Source organism: Vulpes lagopus, chromosome 17 (genome assembly GCF_018345385.1).
Source record: "Vulpes lagopus strain Blue_001 chromosome 17, ASM1834538v1, whole genome shotgun sequence".
NCBI lineage: Eukaryota > Metazoa > Chordata > Mammalia > Carnivora > Canidae > Vulpes > Vulpes lagopus.
The window spans coordinates 25,798,996-25,822,139 of NC_054840.1; the positions used below are offsets into that span (position 1 = coordinate 25,798,996).

Genomic DNA, 23,144 nt, shown 5'->3' on the forward strand with positions numbered 1-23,144 from the left:
GTCTTCCTTAAGGTTGTAAAGAACAGAACTAAGGAAATTTTGAGGAAGGAAAAAGTAATCACTACTGATATCAGCTGCCACCATGATGTTCTTCCAACATTCTTATTGGATGTTTTTCCAAGATCCAACCTTAAGAGGGTTTGGTTTTAAGGGTTCATGAGCATTGGTGAGGTTATTTGTTCTCTGAGAGATTTGTCTTTTATTCTTAGCTCTTATGGACCTAAGTTTAATGCATTGATTTCCATTGAGCATTTGAGAATAAAGAGAGGTTAATGTTCACAGAAGGCTAGACATTTTCTGAGGCTAGGCACAACTCTGAGAAGTTGTCATTATCAGAGTACCCTTCTTTCTTATTCACTTAGCCAATGGTGACGTGACTTTGATTACTGAAACTGGAGGTACATGCCATACCCTAAATTATGGTTAGACCCGTCTTAAAGGCATGGTGTGAGATTAGTTGTCCTTAGCACACAGGGGAATAAGGTGGCAAGTCACTCTCTTCATCTTTTACATCTGAAAAAAGCAACAAAACTACCTTAGTTCCATCACAGAGAGAATATGAAGCTGGTATGAATTTAACCCTACAACATAGGATATATAAAAAAAGTCACATTTCTTTCCTTTCTGTAAATCATATTTAATCTACTCTCAAGTCCTTATCCTACTGAGTTTAAGGGAAATGCAGTCTCTGTTATTAGGATACCTCTCCCCATCCCAGAGTTGTGTCCTAAGTGGGGAATCTTACACAATCCAGACATTCTGGGGAATTCTCTGGTATTTTCTCCACATTGGTCACTGCTCATATAGTCACGGAAGGCTCTAAAGTAGAGTCCTCATTTTTCTTATTTCTACCTGTATTGCTTAGATCAGAAACTATAATATAATAGGAGCTCAGTTCAAAATTATCTGAGTACTCCTGGTCTGTCCTGTGAGGGCTGCTCCTCATATCCCCCACCTAGGCACCACAGTCTTGGCCCTGGTGGGAGAACCTAACCAGCCTTCTGAGATACAGTCTTGTAGCTTCTCATTGGGAAGCTGGGATTCTGAAAAAGGAAAGGTATCATGGGGTCTGCCCTTTTGGTTTCTGGCAACTGTTGCTGGGGCCTTCTACCACAGAAGGCTGCAAGGCTCATGTGCATCAGGGTCTGGAATAGATGATGGGGTGAAGTGGAGTGGATTTCTGTGCCCTTACACCAAAACTCCACTGCCCCAGCAATCCCAGGATTCTAGGATGTATAATGGCTCATCTGGGGGAAGGAGTCCAGTGACTGATTAGTTTGTGCATTTAGTGTTCCAAAGTTACCTTTTTTGAATATTACTGAGGTGCTTCTCTTTATTCTTATTTCTCAAAAGCGAGACAAGAAAAACATAAATACATGGGTACCAGACAGTCTTAGATATGGAAGTATGTTCTGCTCTTGGCCAGCTGTATCTCCTTGAGCAACATAATTCTCTAAGCCTCACTTTTTTCGTTTGGGTAATGAATGGGTGGGATCATCATAATTTTGAGGATCAAAGACATAGTGTATGAAAAATACTTAGCATTGCAACTACCACTAAGTAACTTTTTTCCCTGAAATATTTTAATCCCATAAAATGTTTATTTTAGGATTATATTACAAAAAATAGTTTTCAATATGATACAGTTTGTATAAGGAACCAAAGCCATGCTCACAGTTGGAATGGTGTATAATGCCACAACTAAGTCAGTAATAGGGATCATTGTCACCCTTTAATGGAGAACACAGAACTGTAGAAACCCACACTGGACCAAAGAGGACACCTCTGTTTTAGGAAGGTCCCTTTGACCATGGCAAAGACAATCCTTTCATTTTTGAGCTTCTTTTGTCATCTAGTTGCCTCAAGTTTGCCCTTCTTAAGAGAGAGAAGCATGGATTAGCTGTGGTAGCATTTGCAACACTGCAAGTCTGGAAGCATATGGGTAGCCTTGGGGTTCTCTGAGTTAGCACTTTCTTGGAATTACTGGGCCTGCTTTTCATCTTTACCTGAAGTGGTAGCAAATGTCAGTAATGAGGCCGTTTTGGGTAACCTGCATTGCTGTGGTTGTGAAACAGAAAGCTCTGTGCTTAGGTCTTTTTCCATCACTGTGGAAACTCAGCTATGGGGTCTGTTCTGGGTCACAGGAGTTTTCTGTTTCCTGATTCAAGCAGGCAAGGTGACGAAAATCCAGCTGCAGATTTTTCTGCAGATTCCACCGAGCTTTTGGAAAGAACCAGAGGCCCCATCAACCAAGAATGCTGGGAAGGACAGGATGGAGGCTTTATCTCACAGAGGCCCCAGCTGCCTGGCCTGCTGCATTCTGCGTGTGCTCCCGTGGCTAGTGGGAGAGCAGAGACTCATTGCATGATGGCTGACCCAGATCTGTGGCCAGAGGGTTTGAGGCCTCTGGATGGTGAAGTCTGTGAGCAGGGGCCACCAGCAGGAACCGGATAGTGACCAGGGCTAGGCCTCTGGTGGTTCTGACCTTGAAAGACAACTCAAATGTTCCCAGTGAACTCAGGATATTTCTAAATTTAGGGCTTAGCCAGGAAATAAGAGAATATAAGCAGGTTAGTGTGGAGGAAACACGCTAAGCTTTGGACTCAGGCGATTCTGGGTTCACATTACAACACATTTAGTAAGTCATTGTAACTTCAGGTTTCTCATTGGTAAAGTGGATTGTTTTAAGGAATGTGCCTCACATAGAATCTGGCTATAAGAGAACTTAGCCCATGGACTTGTTTGTTTTCTAAGCCACATAAGAAGAGATCCAAAAGTAGAAATTCCTTGTATTGGATCAGAGGCTCAATGACATTAAGGGTGCTCCTTTGTGATTCTTTGGATGTTTATCTTGTTTTTAAAGCCTTAATGTCAGTATGACTGCTGTAGTTCCAGATATCAAGTCTGTGTCCAAAGCAGGAAGAAGGAAAAGGAGCAATGCTGGCTTCTTCTATTCTTTTTGCCAGGAGAGCAAAAACTTTCCCAGAAGCTCTTGGTAGGCTTCTGCTTATGTCTCATTGTGGGACTGTGTCATGTAGCCATTTCTACCAGCAACAGAGTCAGAAAAGGCAAACATTTATCTTTTAAATGGCTTCAGTAGAAGGTGATCTGGGGAGAGGGGGTTGGTTATATATTAGCCATTTATCAGTGTCTATCATAATACCTGTCCTCTAATTAAAAGAATAATCAGGGATCCCTGGGTGGCGCAGTGGTTTGGCGCCTGCCTTTGGCCCACGGTGCGATCCTGGAGACCCGGGATTGAATCCCACGTCGGGCTCCCGGTGCATGGAGCCTGCTTCTCCCTCTGCCTGTGTCTCTGCCTCTCTCTCTCTCTCTCTCTGTGTAACTATCATAAATAAATTAAAAAAAAGAAATGAATAATCATTTCCTTTTTCTTTTAATGGTTATTTCTGCCCTTGGAATCTTTGAAGTTTCCTCTCTCTCTAATGTAACACCTTTAAGAATTAATTAATAATGAAGGCATAAATACTCCTAGGCTTGTGGAGTCCACTGCATTTCCTCCCATTAAGTGGGAAATTCTCAATGAAACAATGAAGAATGTTAAATTAAGGAACTAACCAGAGTCAAAATTTCTTTCTGAATCAGAGATAGAGTTAGTAACTTGGCATCCAGGAGATGGAAACCAATGCAAGAAGGTGTAAAGAACAGTACTGTTTAATAGAAGTATACTGTGATCCACATATGTACTTTTAAATTTTGTTGTAACTATATTAAAAAAACAAAGAGGAACACATGAAATTAATTTTAATAGCATTTTTATTTAACCGAATATATTCAAAATACCCCAACATGTCATCAATATTCAAAATTATTGTTGAGATACTTCACAATTTTTCATACTAAGTCTTGGAAATCTACTTTATATTTCACACTTTTTTAAAATAAAGATTTTATTTATTTATTCGTGAGAGGCACAGAGAGAGAGGCAGAAACATAGACAGAGGGAGAAGCAGGCTCCCCACAAGGAGCCTGATGTGGGATTCTATCCTGAACCCTGGGACCATGCTCTGAGCCAAAGGAAGACGTTCAACTGCTGAGCCACCCAGGCATCGCTGTATTTCACACTTACAGCACATTTCAGTTTGGACTGGTTATATGGCAAGTGCTCAACAGCCACATATGTCTAGTGGCTATTGTATTGAACAGTGTAGACTATGGAAATGGTTCTTAATAATATTGGACTGAAATCCTTTTTATGACAACCAATTTGTATTGCCTCCTCACTATCCTAAATTGAAATTTATGGATACCGTAATCTATATTAGTTAGGGTGGGCTCAATAGCTATACCAAATAGACTCAAAGGTGTATAGTAGTTCAAACAAATACAACAGAAATTTAGTTGGAGCAGCCCAGCATGTACGTTCATCAGCAGATGACTTTTCTCCATTTCCCTCACACATGAAGATTCCTTTCACTTTATGGCTCATATTACTATTATCCACTTTGTGGCTGTCTTATTACCTGTATCCAGAAAGCAAACAGGAAAAGAGAGCATACCTCTTTTTAAAAGCCTCAGCTCAGCAATACACACTACATACCATTGACTTGAACCTGCATCAGTTATATGGATACACTTAATAGCATGGGAACGTAGCAAATGTAGTTTATTTGTGTGCTCACAGAGGGTGAATAGGTAACTGCTACTTACGCATATATTGAAAAAAAAATGAAAAGGAGAATAGTAAAGGAGAAATAAAAGGAAAGTAAGAATAGCAAAATAATATATATTTCAATATATATTGAAAGTACAAACTTCTAGTTACAAGATAAATAAGTTTTGGGGATATAATGTATGGCATGGTAACTATCATTAATAGTACCATATTGTGTGTTTGAAAATTGCTAAGAGATTAGATCTGAAGACTTTGTAAGGTGATTTGTGAGGTGATGGATGTTAACTAAACTTACTGTGGTGATTATTTTACAATATATGCTTATATTGTATCATTACATATATACCTTAAACTAACACCATGTTATAAGTCAATTATATCTTAATAAAATGGAAACATATTTAAAACCCCTTTATTCTTATATATAAAGCAGAATTTATAGGATCTAATCACTACAAATGGATTTTTCATTTCCATTGAGTTTCTATTAAGATATTCAGAAATTACACAGGATGTGGGACAATTCTTTATTATGTAGGGTAGATTATTTGGTATTATTTGGATGTAGGATAGATTATTTAGAAATCCCTGAGATTTCTAAAGTGCCTCCCAGGAAGTGGTATTGCCATTTTCCCAGCTAAAGTCCATTTTTTTTGGGGGGGGGGGGGGTTGGGGAGAAAAAAGGAAAATGGATTTTGGACGGCAAATAGCAGTTAGCTGCTTCACTCTCTTTCATTGTTGGTCTTCACAATCTTCTTGTAGGATTTTCTAGCATTATAAATTCTTTTCATAGGACAGAAGTTTGTGCCAGCCAACACCCAGAACCTCATGGGAATAGTCTTTTGTATCCTAAGAACTTACTGCTGTTTTCTGCAGTAAATTTAGTCCTCTTCCATTTAACGAACAGGTAAAAAGTGATACCAAGAGTACTGAAATTTATTTTATTTAAGTCACCATTTAACTTCCAAGTAGTTTGGTTTTCTTGATTTTCCTTGAATAGCACTTCTCTGGTACACTGTCATCCTTCTGCATTTCCATGTTTTCTCACAAGGTGGCACCGAATGCCTTGCTATGGGTTGTCAATGCGCTTATGGAGGCTTTGCTTTGTTTCCTTGGAGCTTCTGTCCCTTACGTTTAATGTTCAACAGCAGGTGGTTTCCCCAGTTAACCTTGGTCTCTCTGGTGTTCAGTATTGGTATTAACCAAGACATAAGAACACTCCACCTATATTTATCTACTTAGTAATGAAGAGCTTTAATTTATAATTGACAATAAAAGTCAGAATCATTAAATAGTATAATCATATCTTAATGAATATTCTAGGGTGTTTTGAGTCCTTGAAATGGTTTTGCCATTTTCTTGGTAAATATTGGTTATGCAATTAGTACAGTTATAATGCATCTAAATTTAGCCTGACTAGAGATGTAAATTCCCTTACTTTGTGTTTATCTAAGCCTTCCTATGACTGTAAAACTGCAAAGAGGAAGAATATGAGGTGAAAGCTGATAGTATCCTGATTTAAGTTGTTTTCAGTCAGCATCATGAGGCAGCCTCTGATGATGCCAAGCATCTAATTTGCTTTAAACTTTGCTTTACAATTTAAAATAAACATGTAGAATTAATAAAGAGACACTTCTTGGAGAAGAATGACTAGTCATCCAGACAAGTATCACACAGTGTCATTCCATAGTGATTGGTCTCTGGGAGCCTAACCATGCATTAACAATACCTAGAGGAGACTGGTGTAGAAAACCACCAGGCTCTCTTACTCTGCAGGATACAAATACTTACGTTTGCTTGATAGCACATCTTGGCTCTGGAAATGTTTTACATGTACAGTCAGAGTATAAGCAGAAGATGCTTATCAGGTGTGGACTCAGAGCAGCAGAGTAGATTGGATGATCTTAAATGGTGGTGTCATCAGAGAGACTGGTGACCTGGCCTAGGTTCTTGTGATGGTGGGCCAGGCCTCTCTCTCCTGAGGATAGGGTTGACAGCTTCTCTGCGTCTACCTTTTCTCTAGTTTCTTCATTGATCCCACACCCTCATTAATCACACAATTCTCATTAAACCACACCCTGCCCTACCTCTTTCATGGATGTGAAATACATACAGTCATTTGTAGCTGGCTTCACTTGGGAGCCTTTATTTTTCTTTCTTTCTTTTTTTTTTTAAGATTTTATTTATTTATTCATGAGAGACACACAGAGAGACAGAGAAGCAGAGACACAGGCAGAGAGAGAAGCAGGCTCCACGCGGGGAGCCCGACATGGGACTCGATCCTGGGTCTCCAGGATCACGCCCTGAGCTGAAGGCGGCGTTAAACCGCTGAGCCACCCAGAGATCCCTGCCTTTATTTTTCTTAAAGTAGTTTTCTTCCATGGGCATAAACCTGGAAGGTGCTCCCAGCAATTCAGCTCTTACACTATTGGCTAGGGCATACGTTTCCCAACTTTCTCAGTCTTTGGTGCCTTAGTTTTTCAGTCTCAGAAGTCTCAGTCTATCTTAATATTTCCATAACTATTCTTGGCCAAAAGCAATTCCTAACAGTTAAAACAATTTGGTAAGTCTGAACATCCTAACAACTTAGCTGTTTGAAAAACAACAGCAACAACAACAATACATAAATTGAAAGAAAAAGTAATGTTTAATTTCATTCTTAGGTAACTATAATAATCTCAAACCTTGGAATGAGACTGGATGTCACCACCCTCATTTCCTGTTCTACATTAGATTTCATACTACACTTGCTTTTTATCTCAGTAGCCACCAAAAACCAACTTCACAAAGATGCAAAAGAGTATAGTGCAATTTAATTGTGAACTACCTCAAGCTAGTAGCATGCATGGTGTCCTATAAGATTCCAATTATTGCTATTTTCCTCAAAAATTTAGAAAATATTTATGGTGCTTTTGTGAGTTCACCATGGTTCCCTGGGTACCTGGAACACAGTTTAGGAACCATAGGGTTAGAACTCAGTCATATAGCTGCATCTAGCTGCAAGGAGATGAGGAAATAGAATCTTTTTAGTTTTATCTAGTGGCCTTTGCTCTGATGGATTAAATATTTAAATATTAATTTTACATTTCTATTTTCATAGCATTGTCTTATATTCCTGTTGGTAAGTTATTGAAGGGCAGAAGATTATTTCCTTGTAATAATTATAACCATAATAATAGTCTCTATTGAGCACTTAATATGTAATAAGCACTCTACTAAGGTACTTTTCATATACGTTCTCAATCCTCACAATACCTTTTGAGGTAAGTACAAGTATTATTCCTATTATATATATATATATATATATATATGTGGAAACTTCTATTGAGATTAAGTATCTTGTATCAAATCACATAGAAATCAAGTGGGAAAGCAGGATTTGAACCAGGCTGTCTGATTTTAGAATGAACTCTCTTAATCACCATGCTCTTTTACCTTTGATATTTACTGACTACAAAAATGAAGAATAATATTATATATTTGTATTGGCATTATTTACTCTTCTACCAAATGCTAAAATAGTTAAATGAATACTAACCTTTTATACAATAACTATCTTCAAAGGATGTAGGAATTGAATTCTCACGACATCACTTGAGCAAGCATGAAGGAGAAGAGACTTGTTCAAAATAGTTTGGTGTCAAACTTCTCACATTCTAGTCTGAAATAATACAGACAGAAAAGGGGGAGGACAATATGTATCTCCTTTACCTGCAGGATGCAACAGGAGAACATTTTGTTAATACCTTGACCACTCATTTTTGTTGCAGGAGGTCGAGGGAAAGATGGTGCACCCATCATCACTTTCCCAGAGTTTGTGGGGTTCAAACACATCCCAGAGGAAGACTTTCTGAATGTCATGACCTACCTGACTAGCATCCCCAGGTGAGCTGAACACAGCAGTTTGCTGCCTTCCTAGTCACTGGCTTTATTCTGAATTTCCCATGTGGCAGGGCTGAGTTGAGATGTAATCTTCCCTGAGCACAGCTGACACCAGTATGTAGCTTGGTCAATTTCTCATAACTGTCCATCACAGGCAAGGGTTGGAGGAAGAGTGTAGAAAATAATGGTGAATGAGTGTTTTGACTCTGGTGTGCACATAGGAGGCACTTAGTAAACATTGTTGAGTGAATGAAACATTGATTGAAGAGCCAATGCCGACCTGTCCCTTCAGATTCATTGCTCTGGATTAAGGTGATTCTGGCTTTCTGGAGCCTGTAATCTGGGACATATAGCCATTTGCTCAAGGAGGTCAAGCCATTTTAGGAGTTAATTTAGTTTATCTCATCCAAATAAGGAATTTTGGGGCAGATTTTATACCTGTCCTATGCAGATGGAGAAATTAAGGCAGAGAGTGAGGAAGCAAAGGCCAGGAGTAAAAACTGTGCTGATAGCTGAGACCCTGACAAAGATGTTTTTGGATCTGCTGTGTCCACAGTCTCTAACCCAGGCCTCATACCTTTATTTGGTTGAGTCAGTAAATACCCAGGCCTCCAGGGAGTGTGTGTGTGTGTGTGTGTGTGTGTGTGTGTGTGTGTGTGATAGAGTTCATATTGGTGACAGCCATTTCACAGACAAAGATTGAGCTGGGAGTGGGGTTCAGACCTATGTCTTAGTGTGGTGACCACTCTCCAGCCCAGGAAGCCCTGCCCTCCATGGGGTTATAGTGCTTATGAGATCATCTCTCACCTAACTGCCGTGAGGTTAGGCCATGTGTGTGCTGTTTAGCTTATCTTCCGTGTGCCTCATGGGATTTTGAGGTCAACACCATCTTTGTGATTGAAAGCCATCCGGTGTTTCCTCCCACCTGTGGGAGATGAGGCAGTTGCATTGTTTGCTTTAACCAAACCCACTCTAAAAGAATTTTTTTTGTTTTTTGTTTTTGCTTGTTATCATTCTTGTTTCTTCAGAGAAAGCAAGGGATTTTTTTTAAATGCACTTCTTCAAAGTTTAGTGCTTAAATTATATTTCACCAGTTCCTTTCCTTCCTTCCTTTGATCTCTGAATATGGTGTATATTACTCAGACATGTGAGGGTTTGAGGTTTTATTGGCTTAAAGGAAGGATGCTGTATGGCTCTGGGCTGTGCTCATGTGGTTCTCTCTACTGAGCACTTTTTCCACCCTTCTTGACTTGGCTAACTTCTACACATTCATCAGCCCTTAATCTGATCTCATTTCTTTAAGGACTCCTTCTCTGATTTCAGTTCTGCTTCTCACAGACTCTTCATTTCCGTAGACTCCTGAGCTTACCTCTTTTATAACCCCATAGTATATGGAAATTATTTCTGCATTTCTTGTTAGGCTGAGCAGCTCAAGTAGGGGCCAATGCTTTTGTTTTATTTTCTTTTTTTCCACCTTGTATCTCTAGCCCTAGCACAGTACCCAGCACATAGTAGGTTCTCAAGAAGTATCGTTGATGGAATTTCCAGTACCGATATAATTCATTTCAATCAAAAAGTATTTCTTATAGGGTGAGAAAGAGGCTGTTGACAAAAAGGAGGGGAACCCCAGTCCTCAACTGCTGCCTTTACCTCCTTGGCTTATAGGGAATTAGACTTGGTTTCCCTCTTTGGCTCAATTGCATTCTAAGAAACCCATCAGTTTAGCAACTTTTCCTCCCATGGTGAGCAGCAAAGGAAGGGGTACACAGGGAGATGGGCAACAGGTAGAAGTGGCCCCTCATTCTCTGATTTGTTTTAAATTCACTGTCTAATTTTACTGACTCCTTGGATGCAGTCATATGCTAAACAAAATGGGTGGTTTTCATCTTGTGCTTGCAGTGTTGTCTGAGTCACAGTGAGGAACATACCCTGAGTGCCATCTGAACCAGTGTAGAGAGAAGCACTGAGGGGCAGGACCCCTATCTCCCAGATGGAGAAGACAAGATACGACAAAATAAGGGACAAATGCTTTGGCCTGGTGTCTTTTTCCTTCTCTAATGTTCCTTACATCATTTCTTATAAATAAGGAGTTTTTCCCTTTCCTAGAATGCTGTTAGTCTCTTGAGAAAGAATAGTTGTCTGACCAGTTATTCACCTTTCCTCTTCCTGGCATTTGCTCATACCCCACTTGCTGCCCCACCCCTGTTTCTTTCAACATAAAACAGAGACAATGGGTAAGAAGGCCCAAAAAGAGAATTGTTCCACTTCAGACTCCAAAGAATGAAACCACCCTTGTTTCTTTTATGATTCCTATGTATCACAATATGTATCTTATAGTGGTTACCAGGCAACAGAGCCTTTCCCAGGTTACAAAATATTTTACAGGCATTAGGGCTCATGACACAGAACAAGGAAGAATTGATGCACTTGAAGAGGAGGATGGCAGGATACCCAGGGCAGGGAAAGGATATCTCTGTGCTTGAAATTAATAAGGACCTCTCACTGTGGCTGGGTTGGGTGAGTGCAGAAAGCTTCCTGCAGCCGCTCATTCTTCACCAGATCTTTGCTAAGTGCCAACAGGGTGGTTGGTGCTGTTAGGTGCTATAAAGGACCAACGAGGCCAGGATACAGTATCTTGAACCTCAGGAAGTTCATAGGACTCGTAGGACAGAGTCATAGGACTCTGTGGTCATGGTATTTTGTGACATGTGCAAAACTAAGTGCTATAGATAAACAAAAGAGAGAAGAATCACTTCAGACAAGAAAAACAAGGAAAGCTTTAGGAAGAAATAGCCTTGAAAGATAGGTAAGAATTCCACAGGTAGATATGGAAGGCCACATTCCAGAGAGAGAGAATAGGGTGGCATTTAGGAGTTTGGACACAGCCCAAGTCTGGAGTGAAATCCACATTCTACTGCTCACTAGCTGTGCTATCTGGGACAAAACACTTGGCTTCTATTTCCAATATCCCCTGAGTTTTGAAGTTTTAAATGGAGTATGTTTGGGGAATTATAGACCATGCACATTGATCAGAACAGAGCAAGGCTCCTTTTCACATAGTACTGAGAAATGAGAGCTGGAAAGACATCTGGAAACAGACAAGGCAAGGCCTTTTCCACCAAGTTAAGGAGTTTAGACATAGTGGGAAGAGGCTATGGGACATTTTGAGGAGAATGACAACCAGATTAATCTGCTGGTGGTGTGCAGGGTGGGTCAGACAGAGCCAGGAAAAGGAGGCAGGGAGACTGATAAGGGGCTTCTACCCTGGGACAGATACAAAGTGAAGGGGAGTGAGCTTGCTTGATAGCAGGACTGGGTAGAAAAGAATGGACAGGAAGGACAGGCATTGGAGTTGGTAAGGGTTTAGGTAGGGCAGAGTGAGAAACTGCTGATGGTGCTTGGTGTTAGGGTTCATATCACAGATCTTACTGCTTGTTTGGGCATGTGGAATTGAGCCCTCATTTTGATTTTGTTAGTCTCATCTTGTTTTATTTTTTTTATTTTATATTTTTTAAAGATTTTATTTATTTATTCATGAGACAGAGAGAGAGAGAGAGAGAGAGAGAGAGAGAGGCAGAGACACAGGCAGAAGGAGAAGCAGGAGAAGCAGGAGAAGCGGGCTCCATACCGGGAGCCTAATACGGACTCGATCCCAGGTCTCCAGGATCAGACCCTGGGCTGAAGGTGGCGCTAAACCACTGAGCCACACGGGCTGCCCTCATCTTGTTTGATTTTGCTTTTTTGCCTGGCTCTTCCTTACCAAAAATATGCTAGGACAGTGGTTCCCATCTTAGCTGCACATTAGGGGAGTTTTGGTTTTTTTTTAAGGATTTATTTATTTATTTAAAAATTTAAAAAAAATTTTAAAAGATTTTATTTATTTATTTGAGAGAGAGAGAGAGGGAGAGACAGAGAGAGAGAGAGTGTGTGTGTGAGCATGGAAGGTGGGGGGAGGGCTAGAGGGAGAAAGGCAAACAGATTCCTTATTGAGCAGGGAGTTCAACGTGGGGGACTCCATCCCAGGATCCTGAGATCATGACCTGAACATAAGTCAGACTCTTAACCAACTGAGCCATCCAGGTGTCCCTTATTTATTTGAGAGAGTGAGAAAGAGAAAGAGAGTGAGAGAAGGCCTGCATGCAAGTGCATGCACAAGTGAGGGGAGGGGCAGAGGGAAAGAGAATCTCAAGCAGACTCTGCACTAAGCATGGAGACCTATGCAGGGCTCAATCCCATGACCCATGAAATCATGTATGACCTGAGCTGAAACCAAGAGTTAAACACCTGAGTGAGCCACTCAGGTGCTGTAGGATCATTTGGGGAGTTAAAAAAATCCTGATGTCCAGACTAGAACTCAGACTAATTAAATCAGAATTTTTTTTTCGGGGTGGAACTGGGCTTCTGTAGTGCTGAAAGCTCCACAGGTGATTCCAGGGTGCAGCCAAGGGTGGGACTCACTGTGCTAGGTGCTGACAGGGAGACACAGTGAGGAAAGGGAAGAGGTATTTGAGTTGTGAGGAAGAAAATGTGGAATCAGGCTTAGCTTTTGGATGAGATGTGGTAGCAGGTTGTGTGGGGAAGTTGAAAGACAGAGAGGACACTACCCAAAATTTTACTTTTGTTTTCACAGTTCTGTATTTCTTTTCCTTAAATGCAATATAAGCAAAAATTCTATTTCCTGAGTTTCCCTGACTCTGTAATTTCTTTGTGAGTTACATGTAGTGCATAACTATTGAATTAGAAATCTTCCCACATGGATCTGATGCTCTTGAAATATATATGACTGTATCATTGCCACATCACCCTGTTTCCAGTAATAGCCGAGGGCCGACTTTAGCCTATCAGGTACTGTCTGCTATGTGTCTATACTACTAAGGGTTTTCAGAATCTAATAAACAAGAGCAGGATAATTCTAGGGGTTAGTTTCTCAGAGGTATTATGTAAGATATTGTCACTTAAAACATATCTCCTGTGGCTACAGATTGTAGCCAAGTGGTTGGCAAAGGCCTTGGTAAAACATTCTGAACAACTAAGATGGTTAGCTATTTTTAGATCACAGTTGTTTTTCTCAAAATCAATATTTGTATAACTAAGAATATATTTTTATTACTGAATTACTCTATTCAATTTCTTTGTTTTACTCACAGTTCTGAGTTCATTATTTGAAAGGGGTTGGAGAAAGTACTTTTATTAGACAGTATAAGTTATATTGTGTAACAGTGGGAATTATATGATTATTTACTGTTTCTAAAGGGTTTATAATGAATCTGTTGAGAGGTCTGTTTATGTTTGATGAATTCTCTATGTCCATTTTCCTCCTGATTAATAGCCTGATTAATAGTCTTTGAAACGAGTCATATCCTCATTAATGATATGCTGTCTGATAGAATGTTATCTTTAGGAAAGGAGGGGAGAAGGACACTGTTACCATTCGCCTTGTGAATTATAATGAGAGTTGCTCCTTTGTATTAAAAAACTGAATGAGATTGTAACAGTTTGTCAGCTTTAGAAACCAGCCCTACAACAGAAGTGAATTCAATCTGAGCCTCTTACTGTTATGAAGGCAGTAGAAAAGCCCCTGTTTTTAAGTGGCTTTGAATGGCATTAATTGAAAAAGTGCTGCTTTGATTGAGTGGCAAGAATCTGTGGAATTACTTCCCAGAGTCAGGGAGATGGAACATTCGTTTGACCTCTAAGGATAGAAGTCTAGGGTGGGAAGTTTTGTTGGCCTGCAGCATTGCGCAAGGTGGGTGGATTTGTTTCAGCCCTCAGGAGGGATGCTTTGAGAGGCCAGATCTTAGACACCTAGCTAAGGGTCAAAACTAGAGAGAACCCCATGGATTTGTTATGAATAAATGGTGACACTGGTAAGAAAGTCTTAAGTGCCAAGAGAATTTGAATGAACTATTCTGGGGAGCAGAAAAAAATTTAATATGCTAGATCCCGTCCTCTGTGTAAGAGCTGAGTCTGATGGCATTTCTTACCAGTAGGATGACCTAGTGTGTGTATAATGGCTTTTCTTTTTTCACTTGCTTTAGAATATCCTTACTATCCTGTTTTGTGTCACCTGTCCAGTTCAGATAGGAGCTCACTTTGCCTTTTCTGATTATGCTCAATTTAGGTTTCTTTCTTTTTTTTTTTTTTAAGAGTTTTATTTATTTATTCATGAGACACACACACACACACACATACACACATACACACACACAGAGGCAAAGACACAGGCAGAGTGAGAAGCAGGCTCCATGAGGGAGCCCGACGCGGGACTCGATCCCGGGACTCCAGGATCATGCCCTGGGCTGAAGGCGGCACTAAACCGCTGAGCCACCCGTGTGTCCCATCAATTTCGGTTTCTTTAGACATTCAAAGCACAGCGTCTTGCTTGAATTTATGGGTGCTAGTGGTTGTAAATATCTGGAATTTGGCCTTAGTGGTATTATCAAATATATATATTATATAAATATATATATATAATATATATTTTTTAAAGATTTTATTTATTTATTCATGAGAGACCGAGAGAGGCAGAGACATAGGCAGAGGGAGAAGCAGGATCCCCATGGGGAGCTGGATGCTGGACTCAATCCTGGAACCCTGGGATCATGAACTGATCCAAAGGCAGACGCTCAACCACTGAGCCACCCAGGGGCCCCCTGAACGTTGCTTTTTAAAAATCAACTCATCATGCCTTCCACCAGTCATTATGTGGTGGAATTACATGGCTCTTTACTATATATTACTTACTATTTTAAGGGATCCTGAGAATGATGGGGGAGGAGGATTCAGTCAGTCTATAATATCTTTTAAAGGACTCTAGACATTAATAACCAAAATACCTTTCTGACTGAATAATCTTTACAACTTCACTGGGATGATAAACAGTGAATTAAATTTAGTAGTGATGTCTAATTAGTATTATCAGTCAGAATATTGTAGGTTAATGGTTATCAAACTTTTTCTGGAAAGAACCAGAGAGTAAATATTTTAGGCTTTGTAGGCCGTATGATCTCCGCCTCAATTACTGAACTCTGCTTTTGTTGCTCAAAAGCAAATAGAGATAATATATAAACCAAACGAGTGTGGCTGTGTTGCAATAAAACTCCACAAAATGGGTGTGGCATGAACTTGGCACATAGACTGCAGTTTGTTGGTCCCTGGTCTAAATTGGTTATTCTCAGATATTAGCACACATCAGAGTCATCTGGGGGACTTGTTAAGGCACAGATTGCTGGTCTTGCTCCAGAGTTTCTGATTCAATAGGTTTCGGCAAAGCCAAATAATATTCATTCCTAGTAAGTTTCCAGGAGATGCTGCTGCTGCTGTGGTCTGAGGACCACACTTTGAGAACTATCTGCATTCACAAAGATGGATATTAAGCCCTGGTAGAAGAAAGAAAACTTGAATAAATATACATAGCTGGTGAAAAATAAAGCTTAGGACTTAAATTTCCTGGCTCCTGGCACAGTGCTATTTCCGCCACAACAAAAGTTTTCAGAGAATGTTATGGTAGTGATCTCCATGGTGCTAATTTACATATTTATGTTTTTATTTTTAAATTTATCATCTTTAGACAATATCTTGTGTTTTTTTTGTTATGAAAAATGACTTTGCATACTTCTTTGCATGCTTCTCTGTCTTTGCTCCATTTCACCCCCTAATTTTTGTTACTTGCATTGCTATTCTTAGATCATGTCATAGTTACTATGATAAATTTAAAGAACACAGTTAGCTTCTGTCTGGTCATCCAGCAACCTTAGATAATATCTGTTGATTTTCTACTATACATTTCCAGCTTTCTTTGCTCTCTCTCGTCCTTCAAATTCTTTCACATACATACCACTTTCTTTCAGCTGGTAAAACATATATTTTATACTTTTACTATACGTGGATTTTTTTCTTTGACTATAGGTTGATTCTAAATCACAGAAATCAGTACAATGCATTTATATATGTAATATAGTCAGACTCCAGAGTGAGAAATGTAGTCCTATGTCATTAAACGTGTTTCACTTAAAGGAGTGCTGCATGTGTTAAAGTAAAATGGGTTCTCTTTTGTAAAAATCCATCAGTGGCTCAAAATCATGCCACCATTTAATTCATTTCAGACTCAGGCCATGAATTTTATTTATATACCTTTTCCCTTGACATTTTTAAATTGCCTTTCTTTTTTTATTTATAGAGTAGCATATATCTATACTGTATTATTAATATCTTGCAGGTTTTTTTATCACAGAATTTATGTAATACATATTTTTTTTTCTTGGAAGACTGTTTTTTTTTTTTTTAATTATTTATTTTTGATAGTCACACACAGAGAGAGAGAGAGGCAGAGACACAGGCAGAGGGAGAAGCAGGCTCCATGCACTGGGAGCCCGACGTGGGATTCGATCCTGGGTCTCCAGGATCGCGCCCTGGGCCAAAGGCAGGCGCGAAACCGCTGCGCCACCCAGGGATCCTGGAAGACTGTTTTTGAGGCTATCTGGCCTTCCCTAATAATTCAGGATGGCTGCTGTCTGAACCTGCTCCCACATGTCAACCTGAGATTGCTTTTTATTTTATTTCTGGGAAGGTTGTTCCTTCTTTTTCCTTAATTATTATTATTATTTTTTTTACTGAAGTATAGTTGACACACAATGTTATATTAGTTTCAAGTGTACTACATAGTGATTTAGTTTTCACTGGAAAACTCTCAAGTTGTTTCTTTTTCAGAAAAAGTGTATGGTAAGTGAATCTTAAAAGATTTTGAATGTCAGAAAATGGCTGCATTTTGTCCTCACACTGATTGGCAGTTTGTCTCAGTATGGAATTTTTTATGTAAAATAACAATGATGCATTGGTTTTCTTAAAAAGATTTTATTTAAAAAAAAGAAAGATTTTATTTATTCATGAGAGACACACAGAGAGAGGCAGAGACATAGGCAGAGGGAGAAGCAGGCTCCCTGTAGGTTGCCCTTTGTGGGACTCCACCCCAGGACCCCGGGATCATGACCTGAGCCAAAGGCAGGTGCTCAACCACTGAGCCACCCAGGCACCCCCCCCCTTTTTTTTTTTAAAGCAGAAAGCAACCTTGTTACTTTTAAAAAAATGATTTATTTATTTGTGTTAGAAAGAGTGTGAGCAGGGGGAGAGGTAGAAGGAAAGGCAGATAATCTCAAGCAGATTTGGTGCTGAGTGTCAAGCCAGAACATGGGACTCTATTCCAGAACCCTGAGATCATGACCTGAGCAGAAACCAAGAATCAGTCATCCAATCGACAGCCACCCAGGCACCCCATGATGCATTGATTTCTAGCAGCCAGTGTTGTTGATAACAAGGCTGTTCTTTCTCACATCTGAGTCTCATTCCTTCATAGGTGAGCTGTTTCTTTCCATAGGGGTTTTTTTTTCTTTGTTTTGCAAGTTTGATTTCAAACTTTTTCTTTCATTCTACTGGGCCTTTGAATAGGAGGTTCAAGTCTGTCTTAGGGTTAGAATTTTTTATTTATTTTTTTAAAATCTATTTATTAAAAAAATTTTTTCCCTCCAAGTCTGTATTCTGCTGCTTCTAGAACTCAAATTAGAGGGATATTGTATCTTCTGAATCTCTCTTCTGTGTCTTTAACTTTTCTCTCATATTTTCCAACTTTTATCATTTCAGTTTTTTAAGCAATCTCTATGTCCAAAGTGGGGCTGGAACCCACAACCCTTAGATCAAGAGTCTCATGCTTCATTGACTGAGCCAGCCAAGTGCTCCTCGTTTTAAATATATATATATATATGTGTATGTGTGTGTGTATATGTGTATATATATATATAATATGTGTGTATATGTATATGTGTATATATAATATGCATGTGTGTGTGTATATATACATCTATATATCTATATATCTGTGATGTATGCTGCATATATTTTCTCTCACCTTTTTATTGTCCTTGCACTTAGCTTGGGATGTTTTTTGCCATGCAGAATTTTTATATCATTAAGTGTATCAATGTTTCTTTTATTGCATCTAGATTTTGAATCATTGTCAGAAAACTTTCCTATACCTACATTACAGGGGGAGTTCACCCAGGCTTTCTTATAATTCAATGTGATTTCATTGTTTACAGGTAGTTCTGATGCACTGGGTATTTATTTTTGTGTGTAGTATGACGTATCGGAAGAGGTTTATCTTTTTCCAAATGGCTCTCCTGTTACCCTGATACCACCAATTTTAAGAGTTCATCTTTGTCTCAATGATTTGAGAGTTAATTGGTTTGTCTCTGCATAACTGAATAACACACTATTTTACTTATAGAACAAGTTTAATATCTGATAGGATTAATTTCTTTTCTCCTGCTGGCCCTGTAAGCTTTTTCTATTTTTTTCATGTTTTTCTAAGTGTTCTTTCTTGTTTTCTTTATATGTATCTAGCTCCATTAAAAAAAAAAAAAGCTTGTTGGTCTTTTCATTGGGACTTTGTTAAATTTATAAATTAACTTAGGGAAAAGTGACATAAAATCATATCATCAGGAAGATGAAAAGTCTTTCCATTTGTTAAAATCTACTTTTGTGTCTTTCAGGAGTGTTTAAAATTTCCCTGATGTAGTTTTGTATACTTATTGTTAAGTTTATTCCTAAGTATTTTATCATTTATTGCTACTGTGAATGAGATCTCCCTACCATTATATCTGTTAACCAGTAATTTTATTTCCTTACTATCTTTATTAGATTTAGGTATCAATGCCATTCTTGCTTCATAAATAGTATTTTGATGTTTTCTTTCAATTTTTAAGCTCTCTCTCTCTCTCTCTTTTTTTTTTTTTTTTTTTTGTGGCATTGGGACTTTATGTTTCCTGATGATTTGAATTCCTCTCTGAAATTTCTTGGTGAATCTGAGCCTTGATAGCTTTCTCTATTTCCTCAATGGAAATTGGTCTATTTAAAATGTATATATCTAATGAGATCAATTTTGGTAAATTATATTTTCCTAGGAAATTGTTCATGCCTTGGTTTCTGTGTTTATTTGTGTAGAGGTATACAAAGTAGTTTCTTGGAAATTTAAAGTTTCCTGTGTTTCAGTGATTATTTTCCTTTTGCTATTTTTTTAGTTTGTATACCTATGCTTTGTTCTTTTTCCCCCTCCTTGATTAAGTTAGCTAAGTGGCTTATTTATTTATTTTGTTAATTAAAAAATTTATTAATTAGATCTATTGCATTCCTTTTCTCTACCTTATTCATTCTATCTTTATCTTTTTTTTAAATTCTGCCTTTATTCTTAATACATTCTTCCTTGTGCTTTCTTTTGGTTTTTCTTTATTTTTTCTCATTTTTGAATTGAAAAGTAAATTTATTTTCATTCTTTCATTTTATTGATATAAACATTTAAGGTTATGAGTTTTCTCTGAACATGAAATGTATTGCATAGATTCTGATATGTAGTATTTTTATTATCATTATATTTTAGAAATTATGTAATTGTATTTAATATTTCCCCCTACTGAAGAGTTGTTTAATAGAAGGTTTTCAGGTTTTGTTTTGTTTTTTGGTTTTTGGTTTTTTTTGGTCCTATATCATGACGAATTTTTGTGGATGTTTCATGTGTGCTTGAGAAGATGAATCCTCTCTTATCAGGATGTAAAATTTAATACATATCCACATATTCCTTATTGATAATATTGGTTAGATCTTCTGTAACTTTATTGACATGTCTATTTATTCTGTCTCATGTTGAAACTGGTGTATTAAAATCTCCTATGTAGGGATCCCTGGGTGGCGCAGCGGTTTAGCGCCTGCCTTTGGCCCAGGGCGCGATCCTGGAGACCCGGGATCGAATCCCACATCAGGCTCCCGGTGCATGGAGCCTGCTTCTCCCTCTGCCTGTGTCTCTGCCTCTCTCTCTCTCTGTGACTATCATAAATAAATAAAAAATTAAAAAAAAATAAAATAAAATCTCCTATGTAAAATGTATTTCTGTCTCCTACCTCCTGTAGATTCTGCTTTAAAAAGCTGGTTAGTAGGATATTAGGAGCATAGATATTTATACCTATTATGTCTCCATTGTGAATTGTGACTTTCAGCATTAAAAGGTGTTTCTGATTATATTTAATGGTTTATGGCTTGAATTCTATGTTGATATCAAGACTGAAACCCCTTGCTTTTTTTTCCATTTGCCTACTATACATTTTTAAAAAGATTTATTTATTTATTTGAGAGAGAGAGAGAGGGAGAGAGAGGACACAAGCAGGAGGGTTAGAGGGAGAGGGAGAGAGAATCTCAAGCAGACTCTTCACTGAGTGTACAGCCCCACGTGGGGCTTGGTCTCACAACTCTAAGATCATGACTTGGGCTGAAACCAGGAGTCAAATGCTTAACTCAACTGAGCCACCCAGGCACCTCAGCCTAGTATACTGTTGCCAATTCCTTTATTTTTGGCCTTTCTGACTTTGTTCTAGATCTGTTTCTTAGATACAGTATATAGGTCTTACTTTGTGAATCAAATTGAAAATCTTTTTCTTAGATTAGGTGAATTAAGCCCATTTATGTATATTGATATGATTGTTATACTTGGTCTTAATTTTGTCATTATTTTGTAAGTACTAAATGTATTATGATATATTTATTGTATTTCTCTAGTGATAGGTTTTCTTTGCTTTTTTTAATTTAACTTCTTTTGGTATTTAGGAAGATTTGTGATTTCTGTCCTCATATTTATGTCTTTTTTAGTGCTCTTAGTCTCTGTTTTTTTTTTTTATTTTAAAGATTTTATCCACTTATTCATAATAGACACAGAGAGAGGCAGAGACATAGGCAGAGGGAGAAGCAGGCTCCTCGCAGGGAGCCAGATGTGGGCTCTATCCCAGAACTGCATGATCATGACCTGAGCTGAAGGCAGACACTCAACTGATTGAGCCACCCAGGCACTGCTCTTTCCATCTTTTGACTTGCCTTATTTCTATATATTATTCTCCCACTATGTTTAACATTAAGCCTGCCATTAAGTATGTTAAATTAATCCTTTGCTAAAACTTCCCCAAATTATCTTGATTCAATGGAAGTCATTCTTTCCTAGATTCTTCAAAAAGGGGGCTCACAGGTACAGAATGAGTTTTTGTATGTTTATAACTTTTTCTATTGCCTTATCATTTGAAAGCCAGCTTGTCAGGATATAAAATTTTTGGTTCATACTTTTTGTTCATAAGTTATTCTAGAATACTATTCTATTCTTTCCATGATTTGTTTATCATTTTTGGGAAGTATAATGCCTGTCTGTTTCTGTTGGTCTGGTAAATTATTTGATCTTTTTCCTGGAGGTACTAAGAATTTTTATTTTATCCTTAAAGCCTAACCATTTTACGAGGATGGATCCCAGAGTTGATTGTTTCAAATCAGTTTTCCTGGGTCTTGCTAGATACTTTTAGGTTTATGCAGAGTCAGGTCTTGTTTTATTTTTGGAACGTTTTGGGTTATGCTTGTGAATATGTGAATATTATCTGTGTTCCTTTGTTTTATTTTTAGTCTTTAGAGACTCCAGTTATAAGTATGTCGATTCCTTTTTGTCTGGCTTCCATTTCAACCACTTTCTTTTTCACTTTTTTTTTTTTTTTTACTATATTCATTTTCATCTGTCTGTTTTATATTATTCACAGCCCCTTATTAAACTTTTGTTTAGATATAAATATGTTATCCCTTGAGTATCTTACAGTTTAGACTATATTTCTTAAATGGTTTTATCTTTTCTTTTTGTTTGTTCAACTTCAGTCAGCTCTTATTTTATTTCTTCTTCTCCTGATACAGTAAAAGAAAAAATCCATTATTGTTCTTGGTTTTTGAGTTTCTGATTTAAGGTTCTCCTCCATACCCATGTTTGTTTCTAGACATGTAATTCAGTTTGGAGAGGTACATAATAGTTTTTGTTGTTGTTGTTGCTTCTTTTGGTTAGTGGCTAATTTTTTCAAGAAATTTTCATCACCTGAAAAGTTTTTTAAAATAGATTTTATTTTTTTACAGCAGTTTTAAGTTCACAGCAAAATTGAGTAGAACTTTCAGAGATTTCCCAAATACTTGCTGCCCTCCCCCTCCCCCACACGTTGGAAGAGCCAACTTCCCTATTAACACCTCACACAGAATGGTATATTTGTCACAATTAATGAACCTATACTGACATGCCATTGTTGATCAAAGTCCATAATTTGTATTTAAACTATGTATTAGTTTATTATTAGGGTTCACTCTTAGAGTTGTACATACTGTGAGTTTGGATAAATGTGTAATGACATGTATCTGCCATTGTAGTACCATACTCACTGCAGTAAAATCCTCTGTGCCCCTCTTCCTTCCCATGCTGCTACCTCCAACCCCTGGCAACCATTGTATTTTACTAGCCTCATAATTTGGTTATTTCCAGAATGTTATGTTGTTGGGATTATACAATATGTAGCTTTTTTTAGATTGACTTCTTTTACTTAGTATTATGCATTTAAGTTTCTTCCATGTCTTTTCATGGCTTGATTGCTCTTCCTTTTTTTTTTTTTTAAGTACTGAGTAATATTTTGTTGTCCATATATATCACAATTTATTCATTCACCGGTTGAAGGATATCTTTTTGCTTCCAGTTTTGGCAGTTGTAAGTAAGGCTACTGTATATACCCAAGTGTGAGTTTTT

The 23,144-nt window shown here is 38.1% G+C and overlaps 1 protein-coding gene across 1 annotated transcript in view; it reads left to right on the top strand.

Moving 5' to 3' along the window:
* The window catches only part of MCF2L2 (MCF.2 cell line derived transforming sequence-like 2), a 183,353-nt gene that overhangs the window by 32,738 nt on the left and 127,471 nt on the right, over positions 1-23,144 (top strand). The window contains exon 3 of the mRNA XM_041731529.1: positions 8,407-8,521. Coding sequence (XP_041587463.1) covers positions 8,407-8,521 — 115 coding nt within the window. The remainder of the gene's footprint in view (positions 1-8,406; positions 8,522-23,144) is intronic.